Source organism: Hyaena hyaena, unplaced genomic scaffold (assembly GCF_003009895.1).
Source record: "Hyaena hyaena isolate Hyena2069 unplaced genomic scaffold, ASM300989v1 scaffold_285, whole genome shotgun sequence".
Lineage (NCBI taxonomy): Eukaryota > Metazoa > Chordata > Mammalia > Carnivora > Hyaenidae > Hyaena > Hyaena hyaena.
The window spans coordinates 517,101-535,629 of record NW_024080917.1 but is presented as its reverse complement, the minus strand read 5'-3'; the positions used below and the strand labels follow the sequence as shown (position 1 = coordinate 535,629).

Genomic DNA, 18,529 nt, shown 5'->3' with positions numbered 1-18,529 from the left:
CTTCCTTGGGATAAGTTCATTTTTCAGATCATTGGGAAATTTATTCCTGGTCTTTATCTCCCCAACCGTCCCCCTCCCTTCCCTCAGGGTTCTGTCAGGTTCCACTGGTCTTCCCTCTCCCATCTTTTGGTAGAGACAGTGGGTCCTTTTATCCTCATGAGAATCCTCGGGTGCTCAGGACACTCCGCATCCCCACCCCATCTATCTATATCTCTCCCTATCAGGATTTCTGGCTTGAGTTTCCCAAAGCCCTTCCTTTACTCCTAGAAGTCACTGTGCAGTGGCAGGCCAGGGGCTCACAATGCTGAGATTTCAAGCTGGGGACCTAGCTGTGAGGGGGAAGGCGGAGACATGTGTCCCTGGTCACATACCACGCTCTCCGGAGCCCTGCCGGTGCTCAGAGGCCAAGGGTAAAGTGCCCTGGGTCCCTCCTGGCCTCATCGCTGACCACTGGATGCTCCCTGAGTCTTCATGTAGGAGACCAGAGAGTAAAGCCACACCAGCTTGGCCCAGCAAGGAGTTGGAGTTTCAATTCCACTCCTCCCTCGCAGGGTGACCAGAGCAAGAAGTTTGACCTTCTGAGGCCCGTTTCCTTGTCCACAAAATGAGAGGCGTGCTGGTATATTCCTCAAAGTGTCTTTATGAGGATTATATAATACCCGAAAAATGCTAGGACAGGCCTGGGACACACTTAGTGACCACTAAACGTTAGCTGTAGGTGCCGGGCACCCTACCAGGCATCAGGGATACAGAAAAAGAGGCACAGGGACCCTCAGTAGAGGAGGTAGTGAGTGAAAAACAATAATGATGGAGTGTGAGGGATGAAGGAGGGGTCTGAGAAGGGAGGAAGAGAGATCAGGAAGGCTTCCTGGAGGAGGTGTTTTAAAGATTGAGTAGCACTCCCTATGCAAAAGGGAAGGAGAGTAGTTGGTGGAGAGAGGGCTGCCGGCTCAGGGCACAGGGGAGGGGGGAGCAGCACGATGGGATGAGATGGGGGGGGAGCTGGGGATGAGGAGGAAGGGACCGCCAAAGGGTCCAGCCTGTGACAGGAAGGATTCCAGGAATGCAGTGGCTGGTCAGGTTAGAAAGATCCCGCCGCTTCTCCAGGGTGAAGAACGCACTGGGGGGAGGGAGGTTAAGACAGAGCAGGCCAGCCAGATTAGAGGCCGCGAGGAGACCCAGGCCAGGCAGGAAGGCCCGCTCCAAGGGCAGTGCCGTGGCGGGGTGGAGAGCTAGCAGCCGGGAAGTCGCAGAAGCTCGGGGCTCGTGAGTAATGAAGAGCGAGCGGTGGCGTGACTCAAGGCTGCGGGTGCGAGCAGCTGGGCGGATGGCTGTGTCTTTTGCCCGAAATGGAAATAACAGCGTGGAAGCAGGTGGGGGTGGAGTGAGCTTGGTTTGAGACATGCCGGCTGGACGTATCAGCAGCCCCCCCGCAGAGACCCAGGGTGACCCCTCACCCTGCGCGGAAAATGAGACGACAGTGAGCGAAGGTGACCTGCTCCCTGAGCCCTAGGAGGGAACTGTCACCCCAGGTCCTGAGATTTCAGCCGTATGGGGGGGGGGGTTGTGTGCTCTGTCCACCTCTGGGTATTTGTGTGCTTTCCTGGCAGAGGAGAACCTGCCCCTCCTTTCCTTGGTCTGACTTCTCCCCCTGCAAAGTCCCCCGGCCAGGGCTCCCTGGCCTGCACCCGCAATGCCCGCAGCTGTGAGGGGCAGGCCTGGCACAGACGGTGGGAGATGTAGGACGTGCCTGCGCAGGGGCAGGGCGGGCGGTGGGGACCCCGGGCTCACCGGACACCTGCAGGGACACTAGGCTGCTGCAGGGCCTGGGCCTGTCCTCGCTCCTCCTCGTGACCCCAGGAAGAAGGAATGAGGGCGTCAGGGCTGTGGGACGTGAGCTGGAGAGAGAGGACAGGGTGTGGCAAAGTGGGCAGCGGGCCACGCAGCGAAGAGGCCCACCCACACAGCCCGACAGATGCCTCTCGGCGTAGACAAACGGCAGTCCCGGGTCACCTTGGCAAAGGCAAGACGTCAAGAGGGAGGGCAGGGGAGGTGGAGACACGGAGTGGAGATGTCTCTTTCCAGAAGTTAGAGTCTGGGAAGAGGAAGAGGGTGGCAGAGGAAGATGGGGAGGCCTCTAGTGGCATGGCAGCCTCCTCCCTTTCGAAACAGGACCGACCAGACACGTCTGTGGGCCGCCAGTTGGCAAGGTGGAGGACCCAGTCTTGCCAACAGGAAGGAGACAGGAGGGACGCTCTTGTAGTGGAAGGTGGGGCTGAGCCTCTGGGGGGGGGGGACTGCTGCCCCCTCTGCCCACGTGGAGAAGGCTGCCACCCAGAACATTCGGGAAGAGTCCTGTAATGCCGGGACCAGAGCTAAGGAGCTCAAGGAAGACCGAGAACCAGATGGTTCTGGAAGGCAAGGGACAAAAGGGTAAAGGGAACCACAGCTGGCGGGTAGAGAGAAGGCGGCCCGTCCGGGCGCCCGTAGCCCCTCGTGGCATCAGCAGGACAGTGCCAGCCGTAGGCCGGGCTGCTGGTGGGCTGGGAGGGGTCACTGGCCGCCGCTCCAGAAATAAAGGCAGCCCTGCAGGTGCCAGCTTTGCGTGAGGACAGGGTGGAGGAAATGGATCCCAGAAAGTGCAAAAATCTGGGGACGCACCCACAGGCCGCAGCACTGACAGGGCTTCAAACCAGTCAGGCTCACATCCTGAGGGGGTAGAGACAGCCCCCCAGCTGAAGGCTGGGTCCCTGATGCAAGGGAGAGGACGGGTGCAGGGGAGGGGGCTCCTTTTCCTCAGAAGCCAGAAGTCACCAAGAGCTGGGTCGGGAGCCGGTGGGTCTGTGTCTGGAGGAGCCTGGGGACAGGATCGGGTGGGGCGACCCGGGGGGGCACAGGACGGCCAGGAGGTCACAGGTGGGGTGGGGGCTTTCCTGAGGGCTGGAGCAGAAAAGGCCGACGCCCAGGCCTTGGGATTTCGGCTCCCCCTGCTCGAACCCTCGGATCGCTCCTGAAAGTATGAAGCCTAGCCGGGGACACCTCGGTCCCGGGTCCCCGGGGAAAGGCCGTGTGAACCCCGCCGCCGACTCCACTCGGCGAACGTAAAGGAAAGCCGCACCAGCTGGCGCCTCGCAGCCGCAGAGGAGGCGGGGCACCCACGCCCCGCCCCATATGCTAATACGGAGGGCCCCCGCCCCGCCCCCCCCCGGGAGCCGGACGGGCCCAACGCCAAGGGGTGCGAGAGGCTACCAGCGCCCGGCCCCGCATCCGCGGAGGACGAGGTGGGGCGAGACGCCTGAGTCCGGATAGCTCGGCCGCAGGCACAGTGTGGGAGCAGTCAGAGGGCTGCTAGGGCCTCCCCGAGGCGTGGCGCCCCCCGCCGGCGCGAAGTGGTGTAGCCCGCAGGGGCGGGGCTCGGGTCATGTGACACGGCCGCGGCCGCCATTTTGTTCTGCGGTGCTGGTATTTAGAGCGCAGCGGCTGACGGGCCGGGTCGCCTTCGCAGCCGCCTGACTGGTCTCCTTGCGCTCGCTTGCCGTGCCCGGCCCGTCCTCGCCCCCGCCTTGGCCCGCTGAGCTCGCCCTCTCCCCGCTCGCAGACATGTCCGAGGCCAAGAACAGCCCCGAGTACGCCTCCTTTTTCGCGGTCATGGGCGCCTCGGCCGCCATGGTCTTCAGCGGTGAGCGCCGCGGCAGGAGGGACTCGGGAGGCTGGGGGCGCCGGGGCGCGCGGGGCTTATGCCCGGGACGCCCTAGGGTTCGGTGTGTGACGTCACGCTGACGTAATTCCGAGCTGTTGGGGGTCCCGAGCCTCACGTGACAGCGGGCGGGGGTCGGGGCCCCGAGGGCTGCGAGTCGCAGGGCCTGCGGGCTGGGTGGGGTGCGGGTCTCGGGGGTCTCCCGGGAATCCTGGGACGGCAGCCCTGTCCCCGTCGGTGTAGGTGCGGGGGTGGGGCGGCGCCGCCGCTGCCATCTTAGCCCTAGGAGAGGCGGGAGGGAGGCTGGGGTGGGGGCGCGCGGTCCTGCGCCTGCTCCGCACCCCCCACCGCCATCCTGCGGGCAGGTGTGACATCACACCTCGGAAAGCTCCCCCCTGTTCGGCGGGGGTGTCGGGGGGATGAGGCCCTGGCGCTTCCCTCCTAGGTACACAGCTCTCGCCCTTGTGGCGGGGGGTGGGGGGGTTGGTCAGGTGGGGCTGTACCCAGAGGCAGGTGCTTCCGGTTACGGCCTGTCACTGTCTCCCAGTAGCCTTGTGGGGTGTGTGGGTTGATTGGGGGAATTGGGCTGAGGGGTTGGTCCTGAGAGTTGGCAAGAACCCAGGGGTGGGATTGTGTGGAATGGGGCGGGGGTCCAGACAGGCTAAGGGCGAAGGATGGGTGTTCGGGAAGCAGGCCAGCATCACTGGTGTGTGTGTGCACGCTTGCTGGGGGGGGGAGTCTGCCTCTGAGTGAGTGAGAGTGGCACATGAGTGTCAGATTGAGTCTTTGTCCTGAGGAGGGAGTCTCTGGTTCAGGCCTGAATGAATGGATGGAATGAATGAATGAATGAATGACTTCCCTTTCTCGAAGTCCAAAATTGGGAGGGCTCTCCTAGGCAAACAGAAGGGGCCTTCCAGGTTCTTGATGGCACCCTGCTTTTGAAGTTGGGTCTTGACAGTCATGGGTGTCGAATGCAGTGAAAACTGGTCCACCTGAGAGAAAGGCACATGGCCAGGCCCAGGAATGTGGGACCCGGGAAGGTGAGTCCTAGTCCGCTGCAAGCCTGTAGACTGGTCTGGCCTGGTCTTCTCTGGGCCTCCTTAGGTAGGTCTGGTTTTTGGTTTGAATGACCCCGCCCTGCCCCACCCTACCTGGTGGGCTGGGGAGGCTCCCTGTGCAAGTATGTGGAGGGTTTGAACTCCAAACAGCCTCTGCTGTCTGTAAACACTTGCAAGGTGGGGGCTTGGGACTCTGCTCTCTCGAGGGCCTCCCTCTGCCTGGGCCTGTCTGCCAGTCATGAGTTGCTGAGTGAGCCCTGCCCTGCCCTTCCCATCACGTGCACGTAAGGGGTCATTTGTGGTGGGAGAAGTGGTCTGGACTTCCCCTTCCTCCTCGATAACTGCTCTTTCCACATATTCAGGGGCTGTCTGCTTTCCAGCTCTTCCCAACAGGCTGGTGTAACCCCCCCCCCCCACCTCCCCTGGCCTTTTCTGCTCTTTGCCCCCAGAATTCCTTTAGAGTTTCTACTTTTCCTGGCCATGTGTGCGTTGTTATTTGTCGCTGTCATCCGTTCATTCAGCAAACCTCGATTGAGCTCCTACTGTGTGCCAGGCACAGGGGAACGTCAGTGAAGAAAACAAGCCATTTGTGCCCCAGGACTCCTTGAACTCTGGCTGTCAGTCCTTGCTCCTGAAGCCCTGGGTATGCCCCCAGGGCCTTTTTTTTGTGCCCATCTCTGGGCCTGCTCTAGTCATCAGGTACATCTCTTCCTCTTCGGGAACTTAACCTGATACTTTCCGATGGAGCTTGATCTGAAAGCAGGTCTCTGGAAGTTACTGAGAACAGGGTATCACTGGTCTAGGCGTTTTTGTTGCCCCAGGCCCCTGAGGATTGGTGCTGCCTGTCCTGTGGACCCCATTGCCTTCCTGCTTCCCCTTTTTTCTTGTGACAAAACTGCTGTCAACTGTTTCTTCATCAAGTCTTCCACAAGTTTGTCAGTTGCTCCTTTCCCGTAATCTGTGACTTCCTTCCTACTGGAGGCACCCTGTGTGTGGTGCTCTGTTCTTGGAACTGCCTCCTGATCGCACTCTTTCTGTTCCCTGCTCGATCCGGGACCTCCTGAGGCTTGTCCTCCAGAGCGAGCGTCCAGGACACCTGCTGCTGTCCAGGCCAGGCTGCTTTGCCCTCCCGGTGGTCAGCCCTGTTTCTTCCCTTTGTTCTCTGGTTGCGCCCCCACCCTCAGCCACACGATCTCCCTGCTGCCTTCGGGGGAAGGGCCCAGCTCACTTTCCACCTCTGGCGGTGTCCTGCTACCTGGGAGGCCGGCTTCCCGGTAATCCGTTCCTTACTCGCTGCCACGCGTGGCCTGTGCTCTCCCACTTGAGTGACAAGCCGTGACACTGGCCTCTTGCATGCACTTGACACAGCCTGATGTGGTGCTGGGGCTGCAGCCAGGAGAGTTCCTGGAAAAGCTTCGTGAAGAGCAGCCCTGAGCCCCAGGGTGAAGGCGCTGAGTGTCTAGGTGTGGTGGTGTCGGAGTGAAATCCATCTGCTCCCACCCCTACTTCTTTTCTCTACGAGCTCCCAGTGTGGCGCCATGTTGGTGGACGTCTCCATTCCTGCGATCGTTTTTGCTCACTCCCATCTCTTACTCAGACATTACTTTCTCTGTGGAGCCTTTCCCCAGCCCCCGCCCCCCAGTGGCCTCCCCACTCTTCTAGAACGTGTTGCTGTGCTTAGAGGGGCCACGCTTGGAGCCCTGGGAAGCTAGAGCCCTCTCACCTCCTCCCTGCTCAATGATGAGTACAGAGACCAGGCATTTTTTGTGGCCCCAGTAGGTGAATAAAGTGTGCAGAGGAGCGGTGAGGACTGCCCAGGTCTCCTCTACAGCCCGCTGAGCCGTGTTCTCTGCTCCAGCGGTGCAGCGAGTCTGGAGGGCAGGAGCCGGGAGAGCGCCGGGGCCACTGGCTCTAGTCCGTGCCCACGCGGAGGCCAGGGGAAGGGAAGTTGGAGGAAGGCAGCGCGCGCTGGCAAGAGGAGATCGGGTACCCTCGAGTTGCCCCCCATGTCCTGTTACCGGAGGCCTGGGCAGGGGGGGAATCTAGGCTTCTGTGAGCCCGAGACCTCTGTGCATGCAGGGGTGCTTCGGGGAGGCCTGCCAAGGCCTCATGGTCCACCTGGGCGAAGGCAGAGAGGACTCTTCCCAAACCCGAGGGCCTGGCCTGCTGTGTGGTTGTGATGCCCCCGGCCCCTTCTCCCTGTGACTGGGCTGCTGCACCTGTCACGGCTCCACCTTTTGGGCTGTGGGCAGCTGCCCGGGGTTTCTCTGGGAGGTTGGGGCCAAGGTGAGACAGCGGAGCAGGAGCCCGGAGAGGCTGGACAGCCGTCAAGGCCTCTGTTGGAGGAAAGAAAGAGCTGCCTGAGCCCTGTGCATGCATGCCTGGCTGCAGCTGTGGCCCCGGAGGGCCACCTCCTGCCACCTCCTCCCCCTTCTCTTCCTAGCTGGGTGCCAGCTTCATCTCACCTTGTCCCTGATGACTTAAGGGGTCCCTCAGCTGTGCCAGAGCGACTCCCAGGGTCCTGGCCCCAGGTGCTCTGAGCTCACCCTGCCCTTCCCACCCCCTCCCCACAGCCCTGGGTGCCGCCTACGGTACCGCCAAGAGTGGCACTGGCATCGCGGCCATGTCTGTCATGCGGCCAGAACTGATCATGAAGTCCATCATCCCAGTGGTCATGGCTGGCATCATCGCCATCTACGGGCTGGTGGTGGCAGTCCTCATCGCTAATTCCCTGACTGAAGGCATCAGTCTCTACAGGTGAGTGCCGGGCCCCTCCCCGTGTATCCTGCCCGGCCTGGGGTGAGGCCAGCGCACGCCGCTCGGAGGGCTGGGAGGGCGCATGGGGCCGGTGGCTTCCCCCCGCGGGTGGCTGATGTTTATCCGGTGTCTTCTCTCCCCAGGAGTTTCCTGCAACTGGGTGCTGGGCTGAGCGTGGGCCTGAGCGGGCTGGCGGCCGGCTTCGCCATTGGCATTGTGGGGGACGCTGGTGTGCGTGGCACCGCCCAGCAGCCCCGGCTATTCGTGGGCATGATCCTGATCCTCATCTTCGCCGAGGTGCTCGGCCTCTACGGTCTCATTGTTGCCCTCATCCTCTCCACAAAGTAGCCCCTCTCCGAGCGCACCAGCCACAGAACACGATGTAAAGACCACCCCTCATTCCGAAATGAACAGCCTGACCACACGCACGGGGCAGCCGCCCCCCCAGTAGTCGGTCTTGTAAATGCGCAGTGTCCTAGTGCCCGTTGTCTGCTACCCCCGGCCTCGCCCCCTGCCCGCCCCGTGCCGTGGACATCCGGGCCCCTCATTACCCATCCGGGCCTCCGGCCGCCCCCACTCATCCGCCCTAGAGCGCTCTGTGTAGAAGGGTGAATTAGAGTTGTCATTTTCTCTTCACTGGATGTTTATTTATAAAGATTTGATCTGTTCATACGTCTGTGGAGCAGCCCTCCGTCCCCAACTATATAGTAATCTTAGGTAGCGTGTTGCGTTGTGGGGTCACCGTTGGCTCTGAGACTCCTTGGATGGAACCACCCTCCTCCAGCCCTGGCTGCCGGGGGCCGCGGGCCAGTGTGCCGGGCCTGCGAGGCCCTCGAGCCGCGCCGTGTCCAATAAAGTTCTCGGTTGTGACTGGACGCGTGTGTGGACCGCTTGTGTGGGGCCGGGCGCCGGGGAGGCGGGGGCGGGGCGGCGGCGGCGTCCCCGCGAGCCGAGGGGCGCGCCGGTCACGTGGGCTTCCCGGTCACGTGGACCCGCCGGTCACGTGACGCGCCTCCGTCAGCTGAGGGTCACGTGGGCGCGGCCCGGGGGCCGGGCGGCCTGCAGTCGGCCGGGTGCGCGCAGAGCCGGAGAGCGGGGTTCGGGCTGCGGGGCTCCGGGCAGCGCCCGCTCGGTGGGGCTCGGGTGGCTCACGATGCGCGACGCGCAGGGCAAGGGGCGGGCCCCGGTGCTCCAGTTCACCAACTGCCGCATCCTGCGAGGCCGGGCGCTGCTCAGGTGGGGCGCGGGGTCGGGCGCCGCCGCGTGGGGCCGGCGGGGCGCGGGGCGCGGGGCGGGCGCCGCCGCGTGGGGCCGGCGGGGCGCGGGGTGCGGCGCGGGCCTGGGAGGGGCGTAGGGCGCAGAGTCGGGCGCTGCTCTGGTGGGCCCCGGGACCAGCCGTCCTAGTCCAAGCCCGGCTCTGGCCGCAGGGAGGATCTGTGGGTGCGCGGAGGCCGCATTCTGGACCCCGAGAAGCTGTTCTTCGAGGAGCGGCGAATGGCCGATGAGCAGCGGGACTGCGGGGGCTGCATCCTGGCGCCTGGCTTCATCGACGTGCAGATCAACGGTGCGGCCTGGGGCTTAGGGGCTGGGGCTCCAGAGAAGGTGGTCCGGGTGTCGTGCAACCTCCGTCTTTGTGGCCGTAGGCGGGTTTGGCGTTGACTTCTCTCAGGCCACGGAGGACGTGGGTTCCGGAGTCGCCCTGGTTGCCCAGAGGATCTTGTCGCATGGAGTCACCTCTTTCTGCCCCACTTTGGTCACCTCACCCCCGGAGGTTTATCACAAGGTGAGGTCAGGTTTCTGTCTCAAGGGAAGGGGGCTGCAGAAGTAGCACTTCTTTAATTTTCAAACCTGCCTTGCCACGCCACGAACACCCCTCGGCACCTGGGTCTGGCCTCACCCGCCCCAGGCCTGGGGTCCTGCGTCTAGGCCCAGCCTCCAGGGTTTCCCCCACCCGCAGGCGGCCCCACTGCCTCTGCAGCCCTTCCCACAGGCCTTTGTGTGTATTGTCTCTGTCTTCGGGGCTGCAAGTCCTTTCCGTCCTGCACCCTGGCCGCCTCCAGGCTCCAGAAGCCGATTGCTGGAACTTTCTGGATTGCCCCCTCTGTAGTTGCATCTCAGGCTCATCCCCCCTCACTTGTCTGTGTTGTGTGACTCCACTAGACGTGCCTTCCGGAAAGAAGCTTGTTGTCCGCCCCTGCCACCCCTTCCATCTCCCGCTGCTGCCCTTGTGTACCCCCCACACCCTTCCACTTCCTCCCCTGCCTGCACATCCCTGTAGACGTTTTCACTTCTAGGCAGACTCTCCGGTTTTATCCTCCACCCTGGCGTCTTACTGGGTTTTCTTCTGGCTGTGACTGCGTATGGTAGCCGTTAGGGAGCACGTGGTATTCATCGTGCCTCTTTACTGCTGGACGCTTCACGGGTTTTGACAAGCGTGGATGCTTCCTTACCGGGGTTGAGCTGGGGAAGGGCGACAGTGGCTCTTTAACGCCCTGTCTTGGTTTCAGTGAGCTGTGTTCTCCAGCACAGGGTCCTCTCTGTGATTATGGGCCACGTTGCCTGTCACACGGGGGGCGGGGGGGGGGGTGTCCTGGGTGTGTGGACGCACAGTATGAGTTGGGTGCTGCGGGAGTCTGGGTGTGGCCTTCGGGTTTGGTCCTGGCCCCTGAGTTCAGTCATGGGGGGCACACGAGACCGTCCTTACTGTGTCGGAGCCTCCATTTTCCAAACCTAAGTTCCCACCACGCTTATTGCTTGGGGCTGTGGGGCGCTCAAGTACTGTGGGCGGTACTACCCTCTTCAACACTTGGAGAATTGCCAGTTGGGGGTATTCTCCTGGAAATTTCCCCCAGGCCTCCCATCACAGAGTCAGATGTTACCAACTAAGCCCACCTTCCTGCTGCAAACCACCTGGGTCTGTGTTTTTTCCCTTGGTCATCGAGCCCTGCTGGGTCCCGGCCGGAATCTGGGAACAGGCCCACCGTGTTGTCCTTCCCCTTCCCAGGCCCCAGCAGCGAGGCCTCGAGCTGTCGCCTAGTCTCCCACCTGCTGGCCCTGCTCAGCCACAGTGGCCTTCCCGGGGACGGGGCTGGCACCCCACTCAGCCCCACCCCTTCACCCCTCCGAGCATTCCTGCCCTACCCGCCCTCTCCCCGGGTGCATTCCAGCCATTCTGGGCCGTTCTCTCGCCTGTGCCCAGGCTCTGCCTGAAGGGCCTTTGCCTTGTTTTATCTTGTTCTTCTGTTGCCTCCTTTTTGGAGCTGGGACTGGCTCTGCTGTGTCCGTGGGTTCAACAGCGCATTTGAGGCCTCTTTTTCTAAGAGAGGGAGTTTTTGGTGACTAGGGTGCCCGGCTTAGTTTTCTTCTCTGTCTTTAATGTTTATTTCCTTGTTTAGAGAGAACGTGGGCGCACAAGCTGGAGAGGGGCAGAGAGAAAGGGAGAGAGAATCCCTAGCAGGCTCTGTGCTTTTAGCCTGTGCTGTTAGCACAGAGCCTGACTCGGGGCTCAACGTCACGAACCGTGAGATCCTGATCTGAGCTGAAACCAAGAGTCGGACACTTAACCTAAGATTGAGCCCCCCAGGCGCCCGTGTAGTTTATGTCTTCTTGCTGGTACTTGTCACTCTCCACGACCGCTCGTAGGATGAAAGCCTTGGACAGCAGAAAGTAACATCCTGGCGGCCTGTGAGTGTGAAAATTTCATTCCAGTATCATCTTAGGCACTATGGGCCTGTTCACATAGATATCTTCCCTCCCCCATCCACCCACCTCCTTCCAGAGCTGGCTCACACTGGGCAGAACTGTGCTGCTCTGTCAGAAGTTACCCACGTCCCTTATCATCGTGTTCTGGCCCACTGAGACCACCTGCTCTTTTTCTGGGGCCTCCTTCAGTCTTACTGAAGTGTTCTCTGCTTCCGGTCCGTCCTCTGCTTAGCCAAGATCTGCTACCTCTTCAGGTGGCAGCCAAGCCTTTGCCTCTGACCTCACACACCCTCTACGCTTTGACCTTTCTCACTGCTTTCCTGCCTGGAACACGCCTCGTTTTCCTTACCTCCACGCTGTTGTTTATTCTCCCCTCCCTACTCAGCACTCTTTATCTTTCCCTTGTGGAACTCAGGTTTGTTTTGAAGTATGAAGTGAACTCTGAGCATCGTGCTCAGGCGTCACCTCGGGTTCAGAACATGAGACCTGGACTTGGGCCGGATACCTTCCTAGAGATTTCCTCATGAGAGGAGCGCCTGTGAGACTGGGCGGGGACAACAGCCAGTGACGGGCACAGCATCGAGCGGGTCCCCTGTCCCCGTGTGGCGGTCCCAGTGCGGGCTGTCTGCAGAACCCCATAGAACATATCACAAGGACTTCTTGGGAAAGACAGGACCCAGGGATTTACCCACACGTCCATCCATCCCGTGGGCTGGGGTACCCGCTCCCTGCCCATCTGACCGGAGCCCCGTGTCTGGCACTAAGCTCTCTTGGAAGACTTTGGAGAGCGCTCCAGGATGGGGCCTGACACTTGTCACAACGGGGTCGCCTGGTGCAACGTGGGCTTATCCTCCACAGATGGCTGAGGGCAAGGGTTGAGAGGGTGTGTTCGAGGGGGAAAAAAATCTATTCTGGAAAAACTCATCTCTTATCTTTTTTAAGTTTATTGATTTGTTTTGAGAGAGAGTGGGGGAGGGTTAGAAAGAGAGAGAGAGAGAATGCCAAGCAGGCTCCTCATTGTCAGCCCAGAGGCTGATGCGGGGCTTGACCCCATGAACTGTGAGATCATGACCCGAGTAGAAAGAAAGAGTAGGTTACTTAATGGACTGAGCCACCCGGTTTAATGTTTGTTTGTTTGTTTTTTAATTTTTTTTAATGTTTTATTTATTTCTAGGAGAGAGAGAGAGACAACGTGAACAGGGGAGGGTCAGAGAGAGAGGGAGTCACAGACTGAAACAGGCTCCAGGCTCTGAGCTGGCAGTCAGCACAGAGCCCGACGCGGGGCTTGAACCCACGAACCGCGAGATCATGACCTAAGCGAAAGTCGGACGCTTAACCGACTAAGCCACCCAGGCGCCCCTTAATGTTTGTTTTTGAGAGAGAGAGGGGACATTGAATGTGAAGCAGCTCCAGGCTCTGAGCTGTCAGCCCAGAGCTGGACGCGGGGCTCGAACTCGCGAGCTGTAAGATCATGACCTGAGCTGAAGTTGGATGTCTAACTGACTGAGCCACTCAGGCGCCCCTTTTCTTTTTTTCCTTTTTTTTTTTTTTTTTTTTTAAATCTTTGGCGAACAGACACAAATCTCATGGCTCGTTGGGAGAAAGAACAGCCCTTTGCCCCCGCCACCTCCCACCGAGAGACAGTCACTCTCAGCTCAGCTGACTTGGAATTTGCTCTCCCGCGTCCAAACCACTTGCGGGCTTCCCACCAGACCAGATGAGGCCGAACCCCCCACCCCCACGGGCTTCCGGCCCCCCTGCCCTGCCGGGTGCAGCCTGCACGTGTGGTGTGACCCGCCGCAGGACTCGGGGAAGGGTCTCTGTGCTGTCCGTTTTCTTGCCCGTCTGCCCTGTGTTCCTTCGGGTCTGCAGCTGGCCCGGTTCTCTCATCTAGTGACTCCACTCCCCGCTTCCTGCCGCTTTCTCACTCTCCTTTTGGGACATTTGGGTGCATCCAGCGCTCCATCGGCACCGTCTTCCTGCGGCTGCTTTTGGGACCCGTTTCCCAGCACTGGCCGCTCTCCTCACTGGGCCGAGCTGTCCTGGAGCTCCCTTCCCGTCACCTGCGGGCCCCCTGGCGTCTTTCTGCCGGGCCTCCATCCGCCATCCCGTGTCTTTGCCTTCGCTGGTTTATGCCTTCGTTTTGGAGCACACCCGCCAGCCTCTGCTAGAGAAAGGGGTCGCCGGAGGTCAGGTTTTCGAGATCTTCACGGTCTAAGGAGGTTTTTCTTCTCTTGATAGGGTTACAGTCGTAGGTCAGAAGTGACTTTCCTCTAGAATTCTTAAAGGCATCGCTGTATCGTTTCTTCATTTCCAGGGTTGCGGATGAGAAGGCAGAAGCCTTCTCTGACTTCTGATACTTTGTGCGTGACTTATTTCTTCCTCCTGGAAGCTCGTGGAATCTTCCCTTTGGCCCTGGGTTCTCAAGTCTGCGGGTGACCTGTGTGGGGCCCGTGGGGAATTTACCTATTGTGCGGATCACCAGCACCTCCTGTCAGTCTGAACTTTGGTTTTTGGCTTTGTTTGCTTTTCTTGAATAATGCGTTTGTGATTTTCTCCCTCGTTTCTGTCATCTTTTTCTGGGAGTCACCGTTCCATGGTTGGGCCTCCTGGATGGCGTCTCTGGTTCTTTCTGCAACTCTGCTTCCTGGATGTTTGTTCTGTTTTTATGTTCTGGTTCTTGACCTGGGTTTTTTTTTTTACTTTACCGTTCAAGTTTCATTTTATTTTATTTTATTTCTTACTAAATATGTATTTGCTTATATTGAAGACAGAGAGAGAGAGGAAGAGAGCAAGCATGAGCAGGGGAGGAGCAGAGAGAGTCCTGCACTTCAGCACAGAGCCCTACGTGGGGCTTGATCTCATGATCTGAGCCAAAATCAAGAATCGGATGCTTAAGCGGCCAAGTCATCCAGGCGCCTTCGCGTACTAGTAATCGGAGGAAGTTGCTTTCTCTGTCAGAGTGCTTGTTTCCGACGCTGCCTTCTTGTCTCGTGGCTGCGGGACCTCCCCTCGCCTGTCTCCTGTCCCTGCCGGCCCCTGCCTGTTGGTCGTGTGTCCCCCCAGGGTTCCCCAAGCTGCTGCTGAGGCTTGGCTGTCGGCTGTGTCGGAGATCAGGCAGCAGCCGGCTGCTGGGAGCCCGGAGCCTGGGGAGGCCCCAGGGGCACCCTGAGTCGAGGCCCCTGGTCTGAGGGAACAAGCCTCACTGGCGCTGTGCTGAGAGCGTTAGGAACATGCACTTCTACTTAATCGCGGAGCGTGAGCGCCTCCACCCGCCTCTTGCCTGGAGCGCTTCTGGTTTGCTTCTCCAGGAGCTTGGGGGCACATTCAGGGGCACCGCTGCTCTTGAATGAGGTGTCTGTCCGTCCCCCCAGTTCTCAAGATGCTGCCTGTTCTCTCGGTGTCTCCACCACCTGCCCCTGCCCGGGACCCACCTGTCAGCCTCCCAGGGTTTCGGCCTCTTTACAAGCGGCTGTATCTGGTTTGGGGTGTGGGTGCCCCGGGGCCCTCTGGCGGGCGGCAGGTGGCTCTGGTAGCCTCCAGGACGGGTCATGTGAGCACCAGTGTTCAGCCCCGTGCGCACCCACCTCTCCGGCCCCCGAACCCCACTTCTGCGCTCGCTCTGCCTGGAGTGCACGCCCCCTCTTGCCCCTGGCTGTGCGTGCGGTCCTGCAGCTCAGGAGGCCGGGCCCACCTCCCCGTTGGCTCGGTCCAGACCCCGTGGCCACGTTGTGGGGCCGGGGCACTACCTTTTGTCCGTGCGCCTGCCCTCCGCCCGGGAGCGCCCTCCGTGTCTCCCGTTCCTTGCTGGCAGCGATCTTGCGTTCCTCCGTGCTCCTCCTCGTCCCGCTGCTTCCGGTGCTGTGCTCTCCCTGACTGGGGTTGGGGGCCTTGGACTCCCTCCTGATATCTGAGGGAAGGCCATCGGGGGCTGGGCTCTGACCTCTGATCTCTGACCTTGGCTGGGCTGTGATCTCTGGGCATTGGGCCATAGGGGGCAGGGCTTTAACAGCTGGTTCCCCCCAGGTCCTTCCTCAGATCCCTGTGAAGAGTGGTGGTCCCCATGGGGCAGGGGTCCTCGGTGAGTGGCTGACCCCTCTCCCTGCCCCACCCTGGGAGGCTCCTTGGGGACCTGCTGGCAGCCCCTCCCCCTCCAGAGGCCCGACTTGGGAGGGAGGTGGGGCAGGTGACAGGGGCCAAGGGTGGGGGCTGCAGGGCTGGAGGCCCGCCGGAGCCATCCACTCCCCTTCTCTCAGGGGTGCACCTGGAGGGCCCGTTCATCAGCCGGGAGAAGCGAGGTGCGCACCCCGAAGCCCACCTGCGCTCCTTCGAGGCCAACGCCTTCCATGATGTGCTGGCCACCTACGGGCCCCTGGACAACGTCCGCATTGTGACACTGGCCCCTGAGCTGGGCCGAAGCCATGAGGTGATCCAGGCGCTGACGGCCCGTGGCATCTGTGTGTCCCTGGGTGAGAAAGGCCGCCTCCGGGGTTGGGCCCACGTGGGGGTCCCGGGCTGGGTGCGAAGTCTGAGTCCAGGTCCCCTATGCAGGACACTCGGTGGCCGACCTGCAGGCTGCAGAGGAAGCCGTGCAGAATGGGGCCACCTTCATCACCCACCTCTTCAACGCCATGCTGCCTGTGAGTGTCCCTCCCCCCCCCCCAGCCCCCTTGTGGGTGGGTGCAAGGTTCCCGCCAGCGCTCAGCTGTTCTTCTGTCCCGGTCCAGTTCCACCACCGTGACCCCGGTATCGTGGGGCTTCTGACCAGTGACCGGCTGCCTCCTGGCCGCCACATCTTCTACGGGATGATTGCGGACGGCACGCACACCAACCCAGCGGCCCTGCGCATTGCCCACCGGGCCCATCCCCAAGGTGAGCTGCGGGGCGGGGCGGGGCAGGGGCAGGCGGGAGGCCTCCGAGGCAGCTCCTGAGGCCCTTTCTCCCTGCAGGGCTGGTGTTGGTCACCGATGCTGTTCCCGCCCTGGGCTTGGGCAATGGCCGTCACACGCTGGGGCAGCAGGAGGTGGAGGTGGACGGGCTGACAGCCTACGTGGCAGGTGAGTGACCCTCTAGTCCCGCTGACTGCTCAAGTACAGCCCTTCGGCCTTTCCTATGGGGTGCACACATCTAAGTGTTCCCCGCCCCCCCGCCCCCGCACGTGCCCGGTGGCCTCTGGTCCCCCCAGAGCCTGCTCTCTTACTCTCAAGGCACCAAGACGTTGAGTGGCAGCATAGCCCCGATGGACGTCTGCGTCCGGCACTTCCTACAGGCTACAGGTCGGTGAGGCTGGAGTGGGTGGGTGTGTGCACACGTGTGTGCGTGCCCGTGTGAGGGAGGGTGGCAGCCACACGTGGGAGAGGCTGGAGGGAAGCGCAGAGACCACTGGGGTCTTGCAGCAACATCCCCTGTGTGATGGAGTTCCCAGGAGACCAGCGCCAGGCACAGGCCCAGGTCCCCCCGTGGGCAGCTCAGGGGCAGGTTAAGAGAGCGGCAAGCAAGCGAATGGCTGAGACCCAGGGTGACAGTGAAGTCACGGCACCCAAGAGGAGAAGGGACCTCACTTCCCCCGTGGGAAGCCCCTTGGGACCCCCGGGACTGCGCGGGTACAGACCTACAGGGAGACACGGTGGGCAGTCAGAGCAGCACTTCAGGCTTGTTAAGAGGCGGCCATGTTCCGGGGGTGGGGGGAAGGGGTGTCTGGCAGAGGCTGTGGATGGCCAGGTCCCGCGGGGTTCAGGTGTCACCTGGGGGTGCCCGGGTTCAACATGCTGTTTGGAGCAGCAGGGAGACCGGCCAGGAGGCAGCAAATGGCTGTGGCCTGGCAGTTGGAGGGGGGAGGGGGGCGTGGGGAACAGAAAGAATAGGATTTGGTCGTGTGGCTTCTTGAGAGGGAGCAGGGAGGGAGAGCAAGACTAGGTGACCTCAGCGATGCCCAGGCTACTGCTGCTTTTTGCGGGGGCTCTTCCTGGGTCCCAGAAGGAGGAGGGACCTGCAAGCATTTGGGTCTAGAGCACTTGTCAGTGAGGAGGGGAGCCCTGCACGGCTGGGATGGCTGAGTGCCCAGGAAAAGGGTGTACCTGGCAGTGTCCTCTGATGAAGGGGAAGGTGGGGCTTTGTCAACCTGCTGCAGGGACCTGGGGCTGTGGTGTGGGGGAGGGGCTGCCTGCGGAACCAGCCGGGGATTGGGGGTGACTGCCCGGTTGTGTCCCCTGAGCAGGCTGCAGTGTGGAGTTGGCCCTGGAGGCTGCGTCCCTGCACCCCGCTCAGCTACTGGGGCTGGAGAAGCGCAAGGGGACCCTGGACTTCGGGGCTGATGCAGGTCAGGGCCTGATGTGGGCGCACAGGGTCGCCAGAGACTCGGGAGGGCTCGGGACTTGGGACAGGGCCAGGGCAGCTGGGGTCTTCCCTGTGCCCAGGTGGCCTTGCCCGGCCTCCCACATCAGCCCGGGCCCCTCTTCCCATCAGGCCAGGTGAGGGGCAACTGGGGCCTCTGTTCCGTGTGTCCTGTGCCGGGAACACCGTTTCCAGGCCCTCCGTCAGCCTCTGATGGGGTGGGGTGCCCTAGGCTTCAGTCTCCCCCCCCCGGCCGGATGGGTGTGGGGGCGGTGGCGGGCCCACCCCTGCCTCCATCTCACCGCCTGCCTCTGCCCCAGACTTCCTGGTGCTTGATGACTCCCTCCACGTGCGGGCCACCTACATCTCGGGCGAGTTGGTGTGGCAGGCGGAGGAGGCCAGGCAGTGACTGAGGACCACGGCTGGAAAGGACGCCCAGCCTTAGCTGGACACTGTCAGGGCCGAGCCGTCGAGGAGCTGGTCTCCTGGGAGCGAGTGGGAGCCCTGCCCCAGGTGGAGGCCTGCCAGGTGGAGGCGGCTGGATAAATGTTCTCCCAGCAGGGACTTGTCTGTGTCTGAGTTTTGCTTCAAGGCAGAGCGCCGTCGTCCCCCCCCCCGCCCCCCTCGTCCCCCTCTTCGGCTCTCTGGGTGGGGTGGGGACGGGAGGGTGTGTGCCTTAGGGCTGGGAGCGGCTGGATCCCAGCCTTGCGGGGGGGCCCCCCTGTAGGGGGCAGGACCCCTCTCTGTTGGACAGTTGTGTCTGAGGCCTGCAGCCCCACACTCACTTGTGCTGCTTGGAAGTGAAGGGCTGGAGGGGAAAGCCCTGGCCATAGGTTGGAACGCGGACAGGAAAGGGCTTGGGGACGGTGAGTGTGGACGGCTTCAGAAGTTTACGTGTCGGGGCTGAGGGAAAGGGTACTTCTTGGGATTTTTAAATTCTATTTTGAAGGAGGGAAGGGGCAGAGAGAGAATCGTAAGCAGG

General features: G+C 61.6%; 2 protein-coding genes across 2 annotated transcripts; both read left to right on the top strand.

Moving 5' to 3' along the window:
* The first annotated feature begins 3,443 nt into the window (after positions 1 to 3,443).
* Positions 3,444 to 8,387, top strand: ATP6V0C (ATPase H+ transporting V0 subunit c). The gene is made up of 3 exons (XM_039246852.1): positions 3,444 to 3,679; positions 7,329 to 7,512; positions 7,656 to 8,387. Exons 1-3 carry the CDS (start codon positions 3,601 to 3,603, stop codon positions 7,858 to 7,860), a joined length of 468 nt encoding a protein of 155 aa, XP_039102783.1. The 5' UTR covers positions 3,444 to 3,600; the 3' UTR covers positions 7,861 to 8,387.
* A 166-nt stretch (positions 8,388 to 8,553) lies between these two features.
* AMDHD2 (amidohydrolase domain containing 2) lies at positions 8,554 to 18,111 on the top strand. The gene is made up of 11 exons (XM_039246871.1): positions 8,554 to 8,748; positions 8,940 to 9,076; positions 9,156 to 9,295; positions 15,241 to 15,295; positions 15,471 to 15,683; positions 15,766 to 15,854; positions 15,942 to 16,086; positions 16,164 to 16,271; positions 16,422 to 16,490; positions 17,432 to 17,533; positions 17,868 to 18,111. The coding sequence occupies exons 1-11, from the start codon at positions 8,666 to 8,668 to the stop codon at positions 17,954 to 17,956; spliced, it is 1,230 nt and encodes a 409-aa protein (XP_039102802.1). The 5' UTR covers positions 8,554 to 8,665; the 3' UTR covers positions 17,957 to 18,111.
* The last annotated feature ends 418 nt before the right edge of the window (positions 18,112 to 18,529 follow it).